General features: G+C 43.1%; 1 protein-coding gene across 3 annotated transcripts in view; it reads left to right on the top strand.

Moving 5' to 3' along the window:
- Nucleotides 1-6,272: 6,272 nt before the first annotated feature.
- Nucleotides 6,273-21,806, top strand: part of LOC116039317 (zinc finger protein 239-like) — a 69,346-nt gene continuing 53,812 nt past the window's right edge. For 2 of the 3 annotated variants that reach the window (XM_036008028.1, XM_036008027.1), the window contains exons 1-2: nt 6,273-6,759; nt 9,052-9,223. In XM_036008028.1, coding sequence (XP_035863921.1) covers nt 9,113-9,223 — 111 coding nt within the window. In that variant the 5' untranslated portion in view covers nt 6,273-6,759; nt 9,052-9,112. Of the gene's footprint in view, nt 6,760-9,051; nt 9,224-21,806 lie in introns of those variants that run through there. The other variant, XM_036008026.1, reaches the window with a different exon arrangement.

Here is a 21,806-nt window from a genome sequence, read left to right as displayed (position 1 = left end):
AATCTGTGGCAGTTTCACGGAATTGCCGAAAATTCCGTGACGGGCCCACGGACGCAATGCCTATGTAAGTCAATGAAAGGCATCATCAATACAAAGATACATAACAGCTACAAGTGTATGCACTATACAGGATTTACCCTATTATACTTTATCGACAGGAATTGATAGGTCAAACAGCAAACAGCCACCCACAAATAGTCTATAAACATCAGACTGTCTTTGAGATTTCACATGAACAACGGTTAAAGTTACTCAGGCTACCGACGAATACCAGAATTCCTCCGTTCAATTAGGCCTAAGCTGCGCACCCCAAGCTTCCATCCTTAACCGCTTTGCCAGCAGTGTGTTGGCATTTGAACAAAGTGCTGTGTGTCCACAGTGTGTAACAGTGTGTGCAGACTGTATTGCCTGAGGCCTTTTGGAGGAGCAGCACTTCGTGATCTCCCTGCATGGGAAACAGCCTCTAACATCTTCAGTTTGAGCTTCAACTTTACTCTGCAAACAAAAGTGTATTGGCAGTGGTGGATCTAGAAAATTTTACATGGGGTGGCAAAGGGGGGGGACAAGAGGTCTTGGCAGGGTGGCATGGGTAGACGGTACGTGGGAATCCCTATATGTGAATGGCTTTAACAAAACAAACACAAAAATCCTTTTAAACTACGGTAGTTATTGTTTAATCATGCTCTTACACACTAGAAGCATTTTTAATTCACAAGGAGGAATAAGCCCAGTGTTCCAAAAACAACAAAACTGTGCATCTTTTAAAAATATAAGTATAAAAAGAGAAATGAAAATGTGAAATCAAAAGTACAATAATTGTGTCCAAGAGGCAGTGGACTACAAGTATAAAACAGCAGACAATACTCAAGTAGAATCAGAATCAGAAAGGGCTTTATTGCCAAGTACGTTGCACATACGAGGAATTTGTCATGGTGTTGTTGGAGCATGTCACACATACAAATATAAGAAGGATAAAAAGATATAAACAATATAAGTATAAACATATACACACAGTACGTATTAATAACGATAAAATAAATTTAAATAAATAGTAAAATAAGTTAAACAGTAGTAAAAAGGAACGCTACAGCAGAGAGAGTACAGTGGCATGAGGGGCCAGAGGAGTAGTTTGGAGAGAGTCAGGGGGGGTTCCGGGCCTTGTTAATAAGGCTAGTGGCGGAGGGGAAAAACTGTTTATGTGGCGTGAGGTTTTGGTCCTGATGGACCTCATCCTCCTGCCAGAGGGGAGTGGCTCAAAGAGCTTGTGTCCGGGGTGGGAGGGGTCAGCCACAATCTTTCCAGCACGCTTCAGAGTCCTGGTGGCGTATAGGTCCTGGAGCGGCGGCAGATTGCAGCCAATCACCTTCTCAGCTGACCGAATGACACGCTGCAGCCTGCCCTTGTCCTTGGCAGTGGCAGCAGCGTACCAGATGGTGATGGAGGATGTGAGGATGGACTCAATGATGGCTGTGTAGAAGTGCACCATCATTGTCTTTGGCAGGTTGAATTTCTTCAGCTGCCGCAGGAAGTACATCCTCTGTTGTGCTTTCTTGACGAGGGAGCTGATGTTCAGCTCCCACTTGAGGTCCTGGGAGATGGTAGTTCCCAGGAAGCGGAAAGACTCCACAGTGTTAATAGTGGAGTCACAGAGGGTGATGGGGGCAGGTGGGGCTGGGTTCTTTCTGAAGTCCACAACCATCTCCACTGTCTTTAGAGCGTTGAGCTCTAGGTTGTTTTGCTTGCACCAGGTCACCAGGTGGTCAGCCTCCCACCTGTAGGCGGACTCGTCTCCATCAGAGATGAGTCCGATGAGGGAGGTGTCGTCCGCAAACTTCAGAAGCTTGACGGACTGGTGACTGGAGGTGCAGCTGTTGGTGTACAGGGAGAAGAGCAGAGGAGAAAGAACGCAGCCCTGGGGGGATCCGGTGCTGATGGTCTGTGAGTCGGAGACGTGTTTCCCCAGCTTCACATGCTGCTTCCTGTCAGACAGGAAGTCAATGATCCACCTGCAGGTGGAGTCAGGCACACCAAGCTGGGAGAGCTTCTCCTGAAGCAGAGCCGGGATGATGGTGTTGAAGGCAGAGCTGAAGTCCACAAACAGGATCCTGGCGTAGGTTCCTGCGGAGTCCAGGTGCTGGAGGATGTAGTGGAGGGCCAAATTGACTGCATCGTCTACAGACCTATTGGCTCTGTAGGCAAACTGCAGGGGGTCCAGGAGGGGGTCGGTGATGGCTTTGAGGTGTGAAACCACAAGGCACTCAAAGGACTTCATAACCACAGAGGTCAGGGCGACGGGTCTGAAGTCATTAAGTCCTGTGGTCCTTGGCTTCTTGGGGACAGGGATTATGGTTGAGGTCTTGAAGCAGGCTGGCACGTGACATGTCTCCAGTGAGGTGTTAAAAATGTCTGTGAACACTGGAGACAGCTGGTCAGCGCAGTGCTTCAAGCTGGATGGGGAGACAGCATCCGGTCCAGCAGCTTTCCTGGGATTCTGTCTCCTAAAGAGTTGACGTCCCTCTCGTGGATGGAGAGAGTAGTCAATGAGGTGGGAGGGGGGGTGGAGGTGGAGGGGACCTTTAAGGAGGGCATTGGTGGGGGGGGCCACGACCCTGCTGAGGTGGGCGAGGTGGAGGTGATGCACAGTGGCTGCAGCTGTAGGGAGGTGTCGTGGGGGATGGTGTCAGGACTGTCCTTTTGTCTTTCAAATCGACAATAGAACTCGTTCAGGTCGTTGGCTAGGTGTCGGTCATTGAAGGAGTGGGGGGTTTTAGGCTTGTAGTTGGTGATCTGCCTAAGTCCTTTCCAGACAGTCGCAGAGTCGTTAGCTGAGAACTGGCGTTGGAGCTTCTCAGAGTACCGATGTTTAGCCTCCTTCACTGCCTTGTTAAACTTGTACTTCGACTCTTTAAATCTTTCAGTCTTTGTCCCCACTCCTGAACGAGTCTTCCTTAGCCAGCCTTAACCTTCTGAGTTTGGCTGTGAACCAGGGTTTGTCATTGTTGTAACTCACCCTGGTGCTTGAGGGAACACAGCAGTCCTCACAGAAGCTGATGTATGACGTCACAGCCTCTGTGTACTCATCCAGACTGTTGGTAGCAGCATTTAACCACAAAAGTTCAAAACTTTTGTCAATATGGACAAGCTGTACATCGTTTGATTGGTAAAATTCTCTGCAATTCAATCATTCAGTTCATTTTACTGAAATCATAAGCACCAAAGCATTATTCATGATCTTAGTGCTCATGCTATTGGATGATGAGGCTTCCCTACCTGTAGGCTGTCCTAAACACTCAATCCCCGTCCATTCCTGGCTTATTAATATTCCTCTAGTCCGTAAGTGTCCACAGATCAAAAGGATAACAAGGGTTTTTCAAAAGAATTCATCCAGTATATTATAGAATATTGTCATGTATAGTCCATGCTAATTGTTTACTAACTGTCTGCTAACTTCATTAGCCGATCACATTCCGTCTGAAAAAATATATTTCTCCTCGCCCTGCACCGTGTTCCCGGGTATGTTTGTTTTCTTCAGGTTGCTGCCTACACAATGAAACTATCCCCACCTTTTTCTGTTTAGTGTTCACCCCGGGACAGCCCCCGACGTCCAGCAAGCGCTCCCACTGTGGAGCGTCAAGACGTCGCGTCATCTCTCTGAGCAGCCGTCTTAGAAAAAGCTGCCATTGGCTATCAACACGTCAATCATGGCAGTTGTAGCCAATCACATTCCCTTTCCAACGGTACATAGCATGATAGGAACATCCAATGGGAGCCAGTCCAAATGAATGGGTACCAGACCTAAGCCCCGCCTCCCAGAGCCATCAAGCACATACATGTGATTTATGAGAAAAAAAATATGTTCAACAGTGTTGGAATGATTGTTAAAAGGTTTTGTAAGTCATTTTAAGTCTGTAGTATGTTTTTTCTAACAGCATAGAAGTGAGTAAAAGCATTACGCAACATTTGGTCACTTGGAGAGGTTTTGGAGAGGTTTTGGGGAGGTTTTGGCCCACCAGTGCCACCTGTAATACCAAATCCTGAAAGCTCCCTAGCTCCCATTAGGTTAGGACTAGAGATCTGAAACTTTATAGAGGTCTTGTTGACAAGGTCTAGAAGGTGTGTGTTGTGTTTAGAGGTCGACCGATTTATCGGCACCGATAGTTGATTGGTGGAACTATCGTTATCGGCAAAAATCCATACCGATGGTTGCGTCCGTTGCTGGAGCGGCTGAGAAGCGCGCGCTGTCATTCATTACACAGTACGCGAGAGCTGAGAAGAGTCTGCTGGCATCATGCATTACAATAGCGGCCTCTAGAGGCGAAATAAAAACTATCACTGATGCCTCCTGTTTATTTTCGACACGTGTTACTGCGCGCTGCACGGAGAGCACATGCTGTGCGGAGAAGGCTGACATCAGATGGCGTTTAAAGCATCGACAGCAAAAAGGTATGTATACAGTACATATTAATTTGTTGAATAGATGCTGCATTAGTAGAGAAAGAACAGCACAACAGTATATTTGTTTGCTTTCGAGGCTGAGATGACGCTGAACATTAGTAGTAGGCTAACTTACCTCAAGCGGTTAAAACACTGACAAAAATAAACACTAGTCCGACCCAAATGTCAGAATCAGAACCCTAAAGGCTCTTCCACGATCCCAAACGGCACCTCTGATTCATATTTAGATAATTTAATAACAGTTAAACGTAGAGACTTACTGATTGCTGCAGCTAAAAGCTAAGGTGTTAGCCGTCACAGGGGTGTCTTTGGTGTCTTTCTAGCCTCTACAGGTGATTTTCTCTCCAGCCTGGAACTTGTGCCTTTTTTCGGGGTTGTTGAGCATTAAATCCAAACTGTTACATCCAAGATTTATCCACTTGATGTCCATAATTCATCACGTTTTTGGTCATTTCTGCCGCTAACTCCGTGCTACCCATAGACAGTAGGTGCTACCGACAAGGGGATCTCCCATGATGCCTTTGCTTATGTTTTCAACCAATGGGAAGGCAGGTCCGTCACACATTACGCCTTATATGGGCATCCAAGCGAGAACAAATATATATATATATATATATATATATATATATATATATATATATATATATATATATATAGTATAAAGTGGGAAAGATAGATCCCTCCAGGTCAGAGCTCGTCTGTTACCGTTCTAAACCGTTCTACAGAGAAGAATGGCGTCACTGTTTTGAGATTGTTTGTCCTTTTATATGAATTATAATGCTCATTATGTTTATTTTTGCACTGGATAACTCCAAATATGTAGGAGAACTGTTTTAGACAACACACATGCTTGTGTAGCATTGCTATGGGTGTAATATCAATAAATATGACATTATTATTTTGATTATTGGCAAAAGCGTCTGGACTTTTTTTGAAACAATGTATGTATTTTGTCAACTGTATAAGTTATAAATACTATCGGTCGATTAATCGGTTATCGGCAAATACGGCCCAACCTAGCTATCGGTATCGGTAAAATCCACTATCGGTCGACCTCTAGTTGTGTTCTGCATCGTGTGGCACAAAGTATGTTTTAGTTATTTTTTATTCTTTTTTAGACGGGACCAAAATAACTATTTTGAACCATGTTTGAACTGCTGTAGTGTATGTTGTGTTTTAATCATGCCCATTTTCAGAAACTAGAAGAATGTAGGTTTCAAATGAAGCCTCATACATACATTTTGGCCTTGCAGTTCTTCTGTTAGAAGCTTTTCCCTTTGGGAACGAGAAATAGATGAAAATCAGGCAAAAGAGGTGGATTTTAACAGGTTAATTGCATGTTGTGTCTGTTAATGCCCCCATAACTGCCATTTTAGCTCAGTGAACTCTGGGCATTAGCTGCAGCAGCTCCATCTTGCTAGCACCGATTCGGCTCGTTTTTTTGCTATCGACAGTACTCACATACATATAGCGATCAAGATTAACGTAAAAATTCCCCGGAGTTCTCCTTTTAATTGGGGTAAACAATAAAAATCCTGAGTGTTTACACCTGCTCACGACTACTCATCTATGTCTACCTTTACACATATTCTTTGTAAATCTTTACAATTATTCCCTGAAAGAACCAACCAGGCCTGCCTTGTTGCACGATCAAAACATTTTCAGCGTGTAGCTCACTAGCTCAAAGTTTGTTGTTGTTTCCCGAAACAAACTGAATTCTGCAAGGAGAGGAACATCTGGTGATTTTCTGGTAAATGAACTGTCGTTGGTTGAGGCTACTGTGCATGTAGCTTGTAGCTCCAGTTAATGATATTTGTGGCTTACATTTTAGTAGTTATTTCAGTTTTAATGCAGGAGATACTTCACACTCTGAAGTCCTATGGATTGGTCACCTCATCAGCCCTTGCATTTTCTCCATTCGAACAGAACATTTTAATATAGTAAAACATGGTGAACTATAATTCACTCCCACCTCCCATTAGTTCTTCTAACCCTTGTATCATTATCTCTGCATGTTTCCCCCTTGGGTCTACCAAAGGAGCCCTCAGCAGACGTCAAGCTGGCGACTGGAGCAGGAAAGAAGGGCAAGAAGGCGGAGGAGGAGGAGGAGCAGCCTGCAGCACCTCCTGCAGCAGCAGCAGAGGAGGAGGAAGAGGAGGAGGAGCAGCCTGCAGCACCTCCTGCAGCTGCAGCAGAGGAGGAGGAAGAGGAGGAAGAGGAGGAGTATGTGGTGGAGAAGGTTTTGGACCGTAGAGTGGTGAAGGGAAGAGTAGAGTTTCTGCTGAAATGGAAGGGGTTCTCAGAGTAAGTATGAGTCTATAACATTAATACTTGGTGTTCTTGGTCCTGAAAGTCATATATACTGTATATATACAGTGTTGGGCAAGTTACTTCCAAAATGTAATACATTATTGATTACTAGTTACTGTCATTTAAGAGTAATTAGTTATATATTACTGTCTCTGAATTGTAATGCTTTACACTACTTTGCGTTCATTTTGAGTTACTTTCACCAAAATAAAAGCGGATGACTTTGAAAAGTGCTATATACACTCACCTAAAGGATTATTAGGAACACCTGTTAAATTTCACGTTAATGACATGATCTAATCAACCAATCACATGGCAGCTGCTTCAATGCATTTAGGGGTGTGGTCCAGGTCTAGACAATCTCCTGAGCTCCAAACTGAATGTCAGAATGGGAAAGAAAGGTGATCTAAGCAACTCTGAGCGTGGCATGGTTGTTGGTGCCAGATGGGCTGGTCTGAGTATTTCACAATCTGCTCAGTTACTGGGATTTTCACACACAACCATTTCTAGGGTTTACAAAGAATGGTCTGAAAAAGGAAAAACATCCAGTATGTTGCAGTCCTGGGGGGCGAAAATGCCTTGTTGATGCTAGAGGTCAGAGGAGAATGGGCCGACTGATTCCAGCTGATAGAAGATCAACTTTGACTCAAATAACCACTCGTTACAACCGAAGGTATGCAGCCAAGCATTTGTGAAGCCACAACACGCACAACCTTGAGGGGGATGGGCTGCACCAGCAGAAGACCCCACCAGGTACCACTCATCTCCACTAAAAATAGGAAAATGAGGCTACAATTTGCACGAGCTCACCAAAATTGGACAGTTGAAGACTGGAAAAATGTTGCCTGGTCTGATGAGTCTCGATTTCTGTTGAGACCTTCAGATGGTAGAGTCAGAATTTGGTGTAAACAGAATGAGAACATGGATCCGTCCTGCCTTGTTACCACTGGGCAGGCTGGTGGTGGTGTAAAGGTGGGGGGGGGGGGGGTCCCTTTCACCTTCAGAACTGCCTTCATTCTTTGTGTCATTGATTCAACAAGGTGCTGGAAGCATTCTTTAGAAATGTTGGCCCATATTGATAGGATAGGGTCAAACACGGTATTAATATGGTGTTCCTAATAATCCTTTAGGTGAGTGATATATATATATATATATATATATTATATAATATATATATATATATATATATATATATATATATATATATATATCGTAACTTGTTCATTTACAAATTGCAAATAATCTACAGCATACATTTTGGCATTGTATCATGCCCTGAAGGTTTAAAATGTGACTGTTATACCATTTCTAGTCTGGCCCAAAAAGGCCAGATGTAATCTGACTCCACTTAAGGTCACTACACCTCACACCTTTAAATCTTTAGTGTCCGTTGACTGGTAGATCAGAATTAAAACTCAGGATTCGCTGGATTCAAAAGTAACAAGCTTTAGTGAAATGATATTGCAATTACAAGCGTGTACACGGATCAGATATCTTCAAGACAAGTCTATTCCTCTCTCCTAGCAAACAGACAAGAGTCCCATCAGACATCTGATGCCCGCTATCTCAAACTCTCACACTTTTATACATTTTGCCCATCCTCCTTGCCCGTCCTTGGAGGTGTTGTTACAGTAGTCCAGGTCATCTTGGCTCTGCTGTCCGGTCCTCTCCTTTCGGCCCCTTCCGCGATGTTGCGCCATAGATGAAGTACATCGACTCTCCCCACTCCAAGGCCAAACAGTTTGTTACTGTCTTGGATCTACAAATTGAAATATTTTATGATGTTCATATTACTGAAACATCTGTGTGTCTTATCTTTTCTGCAGACCTAAGAGTGACGAGAGCCAAGTTCACCCTATGACCTGAATCTTACCTTTCAGTTATTGCAAAATACATCTTACACAGTTGACTTTGTTCTCCGCTCCTCCCGATCTGAGAGTCTTTTTAATCGGCTCAATTATCTTCCCGGTCCGGTGCTCCCTTTCATGTAGGTCAGATAGTCCTCTCACAGATACTCAGGAAGAGCAACTCCCTTTCAAACGTATCAGGTCAGATGGCTCTCTCTCCCAGGTAGTCAGGAAGATCAGAGAACGAAGCCATTCATGATCTCTACACACACTTTCCACAAAATATATCCTACAGCCCTCAAAGTTGAAGGTTTGGTATTTTGACACTAAGTTGCAGACCCAAAAATAACCTTACAAAATGCCAATAGAAAAAAGGAATAATACGAATTAACAATTAGAGTGAGAATGTATTTTCTTCTTTCTGCACTCACCTTTCCAGTGAGGATAACAAATGGGAGCCTCAAGACAACCTGGACGGCCCCGACCTTATCACCGAGTACATGCAGAAACACAAGAAGAAGGAGGATAAAAAGAAGGAGGGCAAGAGGAAAGTTGTCAGTGAGACCTCGGGAGACTCAGAGGAGCGAGGGAGCAAGAGGAAGAAGGAGGAGGTGAGTAGGGTTGGGTAATCGTTTTTTTTCCAATACCGGTGCTAAAACCATACTTTTAAAACGGTGCCGGTACCTGAACCGTTACTTTTAAAAAATAAAAAATAAAAAACGACATTTCAGAACAGCTTGTTTATTGCTAAGACCATATGGTCAAAATGAAATGATTTATTAAAAATGTAATAACAGTCAACTTATAACAATAACTTATTTCACCAGTTAATTGCTGGTAAACGACAAAAACAACCACTAGATTGAAAAAGGGTATTTTATAATAACTTTGAATGCACCACGAGGCTGGCGATGCGAATTTCAAGTGAACGCACCGTCTGTGTTGTTTTTCCGACGACAGCTGTGGACTGTTACGTCTCGGTGTTGGAATCCTCTACAGAGAAATACAGTCACACCGTTTAACGTTAGCTCTCAGCATTTTAACCGTGTTTAATCCAGCTGCTAGCTCACGGTAGGCTAACATTACCTGCTGCCAAGTGTATGATGTTAACTAGCGTCACATGCACTGATGCTTCTGTTGTCTCTAACGTCCGTTTCGGAGCATCAGAGGGCAGGGCTGGCATTTCAGTAGCACCGAAATGAGGCACCGAAATCCGCATTACTATTCGGTCCGGTAGATACCAGTTGTTAAAGGTCCCATGGCATGAACATTTCACTTTATGAGGTTTTTAACATTAATATGAGTTCCCCAGCCTGCCTATGGTCCCCCAGTGGCTAGAAATGGTGATAGGTGTAAACCGAGCCCTGGGTATCCTGCTCTGTCTTTGGCCCGTCCATGAGAAAGAGAGAGACATCATGGCTGTTTCTCAATCTCAAGAATGCAAAGAACAGACTTGTGTTCTTGGGGAGGACGTTCTTGCTGGTTGTTCTTGGAAGAATGAACTCGCAAGTTCACAAGCACAGAAAACACTGTTAACAGTTTGAGACGATGAGTTCTTCCTGTTATTGCTCAACACCCCCAGCACAGAGGCTACCTGCAGGGCTCCAAAATAACAGCTAGAAATAAAAACCACAACAATATAACCACTTTATATTTGCATATTGCTATTGCAATCATATTGAAAAATAAAACGTATTGAGCTTTAATTTGATTGTTTATGGTTTAGCTCAAACACCCCTTATTCAAAAGAGTGGAACGCGATCCCTACTGTTATTAGTGTATTAGTTTAAGTCAGTTTAAATTAAAAAAAGAAGTAGGCCTATGCACTGGGGTGTCCTATGTGTTCCTATTAGTGTTATGTGGAATCATCATTTCTATATTATTGTAGTGCACTGTATATGCCCAGGGACAACAGATGGAAATTAGCAGTTACAATTATAAAGGTTGGTGTCTCCCTTTTAGTCTACATAACATGTCAGCATGTTACCACTTTATGTACAACTGTTCATTTATCATACAGGCTGAAACTCAACTTCTAATAAATCAGAACATGAATACACCAAAAAAAAGTATGAACTAAATACAACATCTAATGTATATAACCTATGTCATAATTTAAACAAGTCTCCCGAAGAGAAACGGGTATCTCTCTCTCCCCCGCCTCTGCCTGCTGTGGCTGTGTGTGTGTACACAGGGCACGCTTTGGAGTTTAATTCCGAAAAGACAGTTAACCACAGGTTCCCGTTAATCTTATGATGGACATGTGTTGTGATAGTTAAACGATCCGTCAACGGTGAAATAAAAGCCTCTTATTTCCGAGACCGGTCTGAGAGACCTCCAGCTTACAGCGGGGTCCCCGAGCGTGACTGGTCGAGCAACGAGCTAGCGGCCCCAGCAGGCGCTAGCTGGCTGTCGCATCACTTTATGGAGCCTCTCAACTCAACTTGAAGCAAATTGTCAATTGGCAACGATTTTCGCAACACTGCCTATATTCGAAATCTAAATGGATCCCTGGGCGCAGGGACACGATCCGCGGTCTCTGTGGGACGCAACAACAGGGAAATGAAACGCCACACGCCGGCCACAACAACGGGACGGTTGTGGTTAGGAAGAGAAGAACGGGGAAAGGAACCGTCACACGCAGGAGACACCGACAACAACGGGACGGTTGTGGTTAGGAAGAGAATAACGCGTAAAGGAACTGCATCACACGGGGTCTCTGGGGTGAAAGTCCCGTGTTGTTTGACCCATCCACCCCCCCGACCAACCTCCCTGCGCGTATATTCGCCTCATCGATAATACTCGCTACCGTAATCGTTCTGTGATCATGTTTCCCATTGAAAATACATACAAAAAAAACCATCCATACTGTTTAGAGTGAGAAAGTAATCTTTATTCTAACATTTCCCCACCTGGTATTTGACTTGTTTCAGCACTGTTTAGTGATATGAAGTGAAAACCGCTTACAGTGTTCATATCTCTCCGGGTCACGTTAATAACTACAAGTGGATGATTGTTATAAGCAAATTTGTTTTATTTTTGTTTATTTTTTATGCAGATTAACATCTAATTCTATAATTATTACATGAATATAAAGTAATGAAATGGACAAAAATGGAAAAAAAATGTATATGTTTCCCAATTCAGGGTCTGCAGCCTTGGAAGGCTGCAACTGTAGACTGAATGGCTTATGTTAGGTTTCATGAATTCCTAAGCATTGAATATTGAGTCAACAGTCATAAATGTCACTACTTGCCTTTCTCGTTGGCTCATGTTGACAAACATTAGCGGCATTTCATGACGACAGGAAGCTCCAAACACTCCTGTAACATCAAGTTTCTTTGCTTGTTGTTGGGACGTCAGAACGTTGCCAGCCTTGAAGTTACTGCAGTCCTAAAGATTTAAGGAACTATTAGATTTCTGAGTGGAATAATGGTCTTCTTCCAGGAGTTACATCTAACATGTCATGGACTCAGATTTTTCAGTCCTAATACAGTATTCTGCAACTTGTTTTTCCAGCGTAGGGTGTTGCAAAAACCCTCAACAGAAACCTGACGCTCCAGTGACAGACAAACAAAAAGCTCTAGCAGAGGGATGGAAAAGGCTGTCTGGGGCTTGTCGGTTGTTGCTGGCCAGAGCCCGTACCTTAGCAGAGTGCAGGCTTCTGGTTCACACGCACACATATTGACAGTGACGGTGCAGAGCCGTCCTGCCAAATAAAAAGAGGGAAATTAAATAAAAACAAAGTACTACTATAGAGACTACCATATCAGCATAGACAAAATCACTTGAGTGTGTCACCTATACCTTAATGTTTGTTATTATTGTAATAAGCAAACAGGCACAGAAAATAATTTTCAAAAATGCATCACAAATTTGATTAATTTCTTACAGAAAATCATTACTCCACATTTAATAGGATTGGATTCCTCAACCTTAAAATTAAATACATTACATACACATTTTTTCAATATAAAATGACAAACCTGTGCTGACAATGAGCTTCATGTCCTTCATGTACACAGCATGGGTGCTATGGCCTTCAGGTAAGTATAGGAATAACCCCAGGGAAGATGGTTCATAGTAGGCCTTCTATTTTAAATAACACAAAACAACTGAATTGTGGTAGGTAATACATCTGATTTCATATAGCCTAGGCCTACTGCTTTAGTAAAAAAAATATTTTTTCAGGTCTCTGGCTCTCACCTGAGACTATTGTTGACGCATATGCAGGACGCAAAAAATGAAAATGAATGTTGCACTAGTCTGGACATCTTACCGTGCCAACGTTGTAATAAAGGTTGCCTAAATGCCATGTAGCCTATATAAATTTGCTGTCAGCTTACTAATTGATTGCGCGTTTTGTGTAGATTTGGACTTTTATACGTTTATTCCACATTGTTTAAACGGCGTGGATCTACTGATCGCTGTGGATTACTTTTTTCCGTGTCATTGGATTACGGCAAAATAGGGATCTTTTTTCTCAACGTGTCTTAACGGTTTATGGTGTGGCTGCGCTTGGTTTCTGCGTTTGGAGATCATCTCAACAGACTGGAGGTCCAACACTGATTGTTCACGGTTACATTTTAGTTGAATTTAAGTGTCGGGGCATTCTGCCACATCTGTCTATTACATTCCAAGACAGCCGTGCCGCGATTGGATTTCATAAGGGCAAATTGTTAAATTGTTAGAATGTAATTTAAAATCTTCCTTAAAAATAAACATATATGTTTATTTAGCATGTTTGTTTTATCCATGTGTGCTCGTGCTGTGTTCCCCAAGTGGTAGGCCAGGTCTCAGCTTCTACAATGAGTTTTTTTTTTGCCCCCCCTGCCTCACATGTCAAACTCCGCCTATGCTCTTAATAGCTTTCCCCATATCTGAAATCAAAATATTTGGCAATTATTTATTATTTATGTAGCGCCTGAGCACATAAAACCTTTCAGACCTGACAACGCCACCTCCTATTGAGGGTCAGGAGGAACCCTGTGAACCTTTACTTATGTTTAATAGTGTGTCGTGTGACCAACTCTAGTTCTCCCCTAACAGGAACAATTAACAGGAGGCCAATATTGTACAAAAATACATTGGTTTTATTACAAAAACATTTAAAAGAATCCCAATTAAAATAGCAAGGACAGATTAATAAAATAATAAATTAGATGGCAGATACATGTGGTCTTACTCTCCTCAAAGTAGGAAGGTCGGGTCAGCACGCGAACACCACTCCGGGAGACAGAAAGAGGAGACAGAAGGCCCAGCACCGACAAGGACATGCACTACACACTTATTTCTACACAATTCACTACAAAATATCACGCCAGTCACTACAGAATATCATGCAACTCACTACAAAATATCATGCAAGTCACTACAAAATATACAGTGTCGAGGCTACATACACACCGCAACAGAGTGTCACCCAGTGCAGTCTCACCCCGAGGAGGCAGTGTGTCGACACGGACCCAGCCTTGTACAGGATCAAGCTGTGAATATACACAAATCAAGGAGAGAAACCTATGTCAAAACTTCCATCAAAAATATATCTACAGACCACTTGTAAATGCAATCACAAAAAAATGAATCAACCAAGGCAAATAACCCAAAGAAACAAAATGGTAAAATAACCGTAGAAAACAGTGACTGGACTGGTCCCCTTTGCAAGAACACAAACTCCTATAGCACAGTTAATGCAGGAGGAGGACTTTCCAAAGCAGTATTTCCCGGAGCTCTACAGCCACAGCAGCTCATTAGTCACATCAGTGGTAAACTGAAACATACAAAGAAACTTAACTTTAAAGAAAATACAGGTTGAAAAATATTCTATAAAAGTAGCGCATGGCTTGCGGTGGCATAAGCAACACAAAAGGATAACATTTAGCCGAAACATTAATTACTGCCACATATGGCTAAAACAGCTGATAGGTATTACCGTCAATTAGCTCCAGTTCACTCCGTGAAGGATGGGAACTTGCACCTGGCTATCACCTTAGTGGGACCAAAATCATAAATCAACCTTAAGCTGTACTTGTGATTGCTGCCCAAATTACCACAGCCAAACATTTTGTACCTGCACAACAGGAGAATCCACACAACGCGGTGCGCTCAGTGAGAGGTAAAGGACTAATGACTGAACCTGGTGAGCTTTTTATCACTTCCTGATTGGCAACAGGTCACATGACCACATGCACAAATCAGCTGGTTCCCACAATATGAAACCATAAACACTGTGCTGCATTTTGGTGATTTCTTTACTGTGTTTGTGTCATCAATGTGTGTGTGCGTGTCAGTGACATTGGAAGAGGCAGGCATGCTAAACAGTGTCTCAGTGTCATCGGGAGAAAAGGTCAGGTGAACAAATGTTTTCTCATACCTTTCTAACACCAGAAATGTAATCATTAGGCACACAGTAATAAAAAAAATACACTGCTAACAAATCTGAAAACCTCACAAAGTCGTGGTCGTCGCCATTCCAGCCTCCAGTTTCTTCTGGACCGCTCCATTGGTGTCAGAGCAGCCCTGCTGCAGTATGGAATGTGCTGAATGTGCTGTGTTGTGAGGATCACAGCTGGAGAATGATTGTCAGAGCAAAGTGTCTAATCGTCACTGCTGTCTTTTGCAAAGGATTTAAAGCAGTACGATACCAGTTTTGTTGATCAGGGTTTTTTCTGCCTGATTTGTAGTGAGGGAAAACTCCTGTTTTCCTCAGCTGGTATTGAGATAGCACAGAAAACGCTGTTCTGTCAGGCTGGTCTCAATCTTCCTTCCTCGTAGGTGACTAAACAGTGGTCTGTTCGTCACTTGTCGCAGGCCGTGGAAAAACCTGTTCTCTCTCTCTCTCTCTTGGATCCGGGACTTTCCTGCAGTGCGATGCGTGGACCCACGTAGCTCTCTCAGAGACCTTCACTGCTGTGTGTGTGACCAAGAGAACCTGGAATGGTTTTTGCCATCGTTTGGACTGCCAGTCCTTCCTTCTGAAATCTTTCAGTACCACGAAATTCCGGGCTGAAGCTCGTGTAGGAGTCCTTCAGTTGGTTTAGGCAGACCTGCAGAAACCTGGATTCTTATGACAGAAAGAGCAGAAGAGAGTTGCGTGCAGTAACTTAATCTAACACTTTCGTACAGAGCGGTGGAGGGAATACCTGTGTCAAAAAAATAAATTTGAACCCCCTATCTATTATTGCTACTATTTATTTGTTCATCGTTTTCTATATACCTGCTATTTATTAAACCCTTTATTTATTATTGCTACTACATCCCTACTATTTGAGGCATGACAAAGCTCATGACTCAATAAGCAGCATATATAAATAATCTGTTAAATAGTTTAGCTATTAACACTGGCCTGTGTTATACAGCAAAATCCTGTATAAGATCAAGAAAAAGTCCAATAAACATTTCTTTAGAGGGAAAAAATCACCAACGTAAAATGTTTACTTCAATATCAATTAATAATCTAGTTTTAGACAGTTTGTCATTTGTCGCTCGAAATACAACTAACGTCTATAGTGCAGCTTTACTGAAAAACTCACTAGGGTATAATATTAAAAGAACTGTTTTTAGATCTAAAACCTTATATCAATCTGTATTGGTTCTTAATCTACTCAATAAACTAATATGAATTAACCAAAAATATGTTGTTATTTCATTTAATTGTTGCCTTGCAACGCAAAGTAATACCAATTGTTGTCTGGTATTTCTAAAAACCGTTATGAATTAAAGTTTTTTTCCCCCTATAGAGCCAACCTAAGCACTTCTAATTTGCAGTCTATTGATCCAATTTGTTACTTGACATGGAAAATATATCACATTATATTATGTATGCCAAAAACTGTACCTTAGTGTACTAAAATGTTTGCTGAGCCTAAACTGCACATGTACAATTCCTGTCTTTCTCTTATCTGTATGTGTGTGTGTGTGTGTGTGTGTGTGTGTGTGTGTGTGTGTGTGTGTGTGTGTGTGTGTGTGTGTTCTCTGGGAAAACTCCTCCAGCTGTCCGCTCTAAGGACAGGAAGACTTTCTCCAGGGTGCATGTAAACACACACCTAACTAAAGAGAGAGTGGAATGTGTTTCTGCTTATCATTCAAATAGAAATGTAAACCAAAATTTACTTGTTATGTCAACTGGAACACTGAGGAATAAAAAAACGTTAGACAAATCATCCACATATTTGAAAAATATTTAGCATCCCCTTTAATCCCCTTCCGAATAGTGGACAGGTTCTGGCACATGTGGTGCGCGAGCGTGGACTGCTGCATTTACTGCTTTGAGGTCCTGAACAAAATGCCACTCAACGGCCTTTATGTCTGATTGGCTTTATAATCATATATTTGTTATTAATATTATATATTAATACGGAGTTAAAAACGGGTCTGATTCCATCAATAGCTTCCTGCTTCAGTGGGTACTGATATTTTGGGGCCTGTAGTCTGAACACGGAATGATGACTACAGGTTGGCAATTTTGAATTAAACCCACATCATATTTGTTTGCTGCCCAAAGGTGACGCGCTACTTCAGACAGAGAAACATCAGTAGGCGATATGTCTGTGTTGCTCTGCAAAAGGCTTTGTGTGTTAGGCACAGGTTCCTTTAACATGTGAACGCTGCGTACACAAACATGCGTCGCGATAATAGTTTCCTATAACACCCCGTCGAGGGAGAGAAAGAAACCTCATTATCCGTAGTGTCAGTCCAGTCGGTCAGTCTGTCACAGTCCAGTACAAAAATCCTGAGTCTGTCTCCTGATCTGTGTGGAGACAAAGATACAAGAATGTGAGCATGTGAGTGAGGAACTCTGAAAAACACATGTTGTTTATCAGTCAAGTTTGCGAATACTGCACATTTTTTTAATCATGTCAGCATGCATAAGTATACTCAAGCTCATTTAGTTCTTCAAAAAAAAACTGTTCAGCGTAGTCTTCAGCTGGTTTCTGATGAAACAAAAGAGGTACAATGTAAATGCTGTGCTTCCATGAAGTCAGCTGTGGAAGACACGAAGCCTCGTGCTTCAGCCAAGAGATTTACAGCTTGACACAGAGAAATCCACCATTGAAAAATGTACAAGGATGTGTGTGTGTGCGCTCTGACATAAATACGTCAGACAAAGTGTAGTTGTTATCAAGACGCACAACTTTGAGTCCGGTGGCTGTTGGTACTACACCTACTCCAAAAAGACACATTAGATCTCTCCCTAATAAATTCACAGGACATACTGCAGACAGTAGGAATGAACATTTAGCTTTCCGCTCTGGTTCGGGGTCATTAGGGTCAGTGTGCTCACATGCCATAGGAGTCGTACATTTTTCAAGGACTATAGTTCCACTAGCGCTCCTAGAAAAAACTACCCTGCCTGAAAGCTTTTGACTCGGAAACAAGGATTGTTTCAAAACAGAATTTGTTGTCCCACTGTCCACTAAAAATTCAATTTCCCTCCCATGCCAACAGGTTCTCACACTCATCTCGTAAAATACGGACGCTTGGTCAGGTGCCTTTGTCGTTCTTATTGACGCTAAAAGTCTCCTTTAGCGCTATAAGGAAACACGCTTGGTCGGGACTATTGCTGTCCCTTTTGACGCAGTTATGTTAAGGAAAAGGTCGCGGGTGGGCTTACGGTTCCGTGACACGCGGGAAGAACGGGATGGTTGGGTTTAGGAAAGGGTCGTGGGTGGGCGTACGGTTCTGTGACACGCGGGAGGAAAATAAAAAGCGACTATAGCAAGCGTGACAAGCGGGATGCGAACCCCGCTCACCTGGGTGAAAATAAAAAGCGACTATAGTAAGCGTGACAAGCGGGATGCGAACCCCGCTCTCCTGGGTGAAAGTCCTGTGTTTGTTTGACCCATCCACCACCCCAACCACCCTCCTTGCGCAGAAATTCGCCCGTACATACTACTCGCTAAATCCTCTCTAACTGCTGCTCTCCCCGGTGCGTTACACAAACACGCTGAAAGACGCCTTTTTCGTCACATCAGACGCTGACAGCCACTGTCCAAACGTCCTTATTTTACGAGTTCGGAATGAGAACGGGTTGCCCATGCACCAATAACACTGTTGTAGGCAACTTGTATGCATCAGATGAATACATAGAATAATTTGGTACGCTTTCTCTAATTTGTTTTTGTTCAAGATATTGTATAGCATTTGATACAACCTGTCTATCATGTGGGGAATGTGAGTGTGGCGTGCGAGGAAGCATTTTCTTCATTGCGAGCACGTGTATGCATATGTTTGAGTGTGTCTGCGTTACTCTCCTTTGTCGTTGTGAACGTGGTTTCCATCCTCTCAGCACTTCCACCCGCACCGTTTCCTTCCCACCCTCCTGGGATGAGGGCACCTTTCTGCCCAGTGTCCTTTTCCTCTGCAGTTGAAACAAGTGTTTTTATCCACTTCTGGAGTGTTGCCACGGCTTCGTCCTTTTCCTCTCCCCCTGCCCCTCGCCTGACTTCTGGGATGTGCTATGCCTCTGCCAGCCGTTGCTGTCAAGGTTTTCAGCAGTTTCAGCTGGACCTCATTGTCTTTTTCTCTCAGCTTTTTCAGCTGTCCGCTCATTGTGAAACCTAATGAGAAGCTCAGTGAGGCGTGCGTCAGAGTCTTTGCGTGGAGGCAGGTGACTAGTCGTAGTTCTAACACCAGTCTCTGTACAGGGTCCGTATTCAATCCCCGCAGCTCCTCTTTCTAGTTCTTGTTGTGGGGGGGCTGAGGCAGAGAATTGCCCAGCATTCCTGCTGTCTTCCTTCTCTGTCATGCACTTGGTCTGCATCTGAGAGGACACCGTTGGTTCTTCTTTCCTCTCTCTCTGCGGCGGGTGGAATGGTTGACGGTGGAAGGCTTTCGAGTAGGAAATCCACGCCACTAAGACTCGGATACAGAAGACAACGTGCATTAGTAACAGCATTCTTTTGTATGTTATCAGTGTCATGAATGTTCAACAGAGTTAACTCTTGCTGCATCTGTTTTCTCTCCCTAGTGTTTGCTTCCTTCATCCATTGTTTAAGGCATTTTTTGTTTTTCCCCAGGAACTTCAAATCCCCTGTCTTAATTGTTGATTTTCCTATTAGTTTCTTTTCTTCTTCTTCTAAATTCTGTTTTAACACCCTCAGCTTTTCTGTACTAAGACTGCCGTTTTCCGGAAATCCAAACCGTTTTGGACCAACATGGTAAACATTCAACACATTCCAATCCATATCTCCGAACCATCTCCTCCACCACAGGCCCTTTCGGGACTGGTGACGATTGGTTGGAGCCCATTCGTTCAGAATGAGGGAAGTCAACTTCTTAACCTTCGAACAACCGTCGTTGCAAGGCAGCTTTTACTATCTCGGAAAAAAGCCACACAATCTTTAAATCTTTATCTTACCCTGCTGCTTGAAATTTCTTCCTGTTCGTTTTAGATCGGAGTGGAAACAGTCAAGAGTTCTCCGTGGTCCTGACCCCCTTCTCTCTGAAATACCTTTTTAAGGTTAGAGGTATGAGGCAGGCGATTTTTGAACCCTGGATAGCCAGTCATCAGCAACCCACGGAGTTCTTTTCTCTGTTATCTCATCCAATCCTGCCTCGACAACGCCAAATTGTGGTTCACATTATGTTCCAGACTTTGTGATTCTCACTTAGTTAGAATCAGATTCTACATGTGGGAATGAGAAAAACTCCCTTTCAGCATTGTGAGAGAAGGCATAAAACAAATAAATCAGCAATCAAGCTGCCTGCAACAGACTTGCACCTGTTGCACTTCAGTCAAGCCTCTTCTTTTGAATTGTGTGTGGCTTAATGTGATGGAGTATAACGTAGGTATCTTGACTTGAATGTAGGTATCTTGAGGCTCTGGAGTATTATCTAAAAGGACTAAGGATGCACTCCTACCCAGTACTGAACTGCTTATTCTTCGTTGGAGATTTCTTCCTACAAAGTAAAGGAATATCGATGGGTTGTGCTTTTGAGCCGGAATATACTGATTTATATGTTTTTGTTTTTACAGTTATGTTTTTAACACTAATAGAAAGACGTTCCTTCTTAAATTACTCAAATGGCTTACATGTGATATATTTTGCATTTTCCAAGTGACTAGCAATCATATAAGGGGCAGTATGGCTTCTAGTGGTATTCCTCACAGTACATTCAGTACTTAAAAACCACAATTCCCAGGAAGTGGATGTATCATATCAGTGCGCATACGCAAAAGCTGCATGCTGCCTGTTACGTGCTCCAGCCTTTGAGTTCGCTTTTTTAACTTTCTTAACTTTTATTCTCTTTTTGTTTGTTCTTTTTTCATCACTTTAACTCTGTGAAGTCCTGCCCTCTCTAACGAGGTTGCTTTGGAGAGTTTTGTTGCTTTTTTTCGTGTTGTTTTTATCAATGCCGCTTCCACCGGGACATGCTGCCTTTGTTTTACTCCGGAGAACAGCTGATTGCGCTAATGCCGGCCGGCTTTGTGACCAGACCAGCTAATATACCATCCGAACTTTTGAGAAAAACACACCGGGGATGCAGAGGAGGGAAGCAACGTCGGGGGAATAGAGGAGGGTCAAGACGGGATGGGCGTATGGAGAGGAGAAGATTTAAGCCCTGTCTCCACTCTGTTGTTATGGGAATTGTACAGTCCCTTAGCAACAAAATGGACGAGCTAATGGCGCTAACACGGAGCCACCTGGAGTACCGTGAGTGCAGTCTGATGTGTTTCACGGAGACATGGCTGCACAGGGACGTTACGGACCAGAACGTCTCCGTGGATGACTTCCACACTGTCCGGGCGGAGCGGTAAGCGGAAAGGATGGTGTAATCCCGGTCATATCACGATTAAAGAACAGCTCTGTAGCCCGGATGTTGAACTGCTGGCCATTGGACTCCGTCCATACCATCTGCCTAGAGAGATCCCACATGTCATCATTGTTGTCGTGTACATCCCTCCCTCTGCAAACCCAACATCTGCCTGCAGCATCATTCACACCACCATCTCCAAACTACAGACTCAACACCCCAGTGCCCTCATCATCATGTCGGGAGACTTTAACCACGTCACCATGGATAGTTCTGCCGACATTCAAACAATATGTGAACTGTCCTACCAGAGAAGAGAGGACCCTGGACCTGATGTATGCTAACATTAAGGATGCATGTCTCTCCCCCCTCTTGGCAGGTCAGATCACAACCTGGTTCACCTCAAACCCTGCTATGTGCCTCTGGTGAAGAGGAAGC

This window comes from Sander lucioperca, chromosome 12 (genome assembly GCF_008315115.2).
Source record: "Sander lucioperca isolate FBNREF2018 chromosome 12, SLUC_FBN_1.2, whole genome shotgun sequence".
Lineage (NCBI taxonomy): Eukaryota > Metazoa > Chordata > Actinopteri > Perciformes > Percidae > Sander > Sander lucioperca.
Note: the sequence above shows the minus strand (reverse complement) of the source record. Positions and strands in the feature narration are given on the sequence as shown.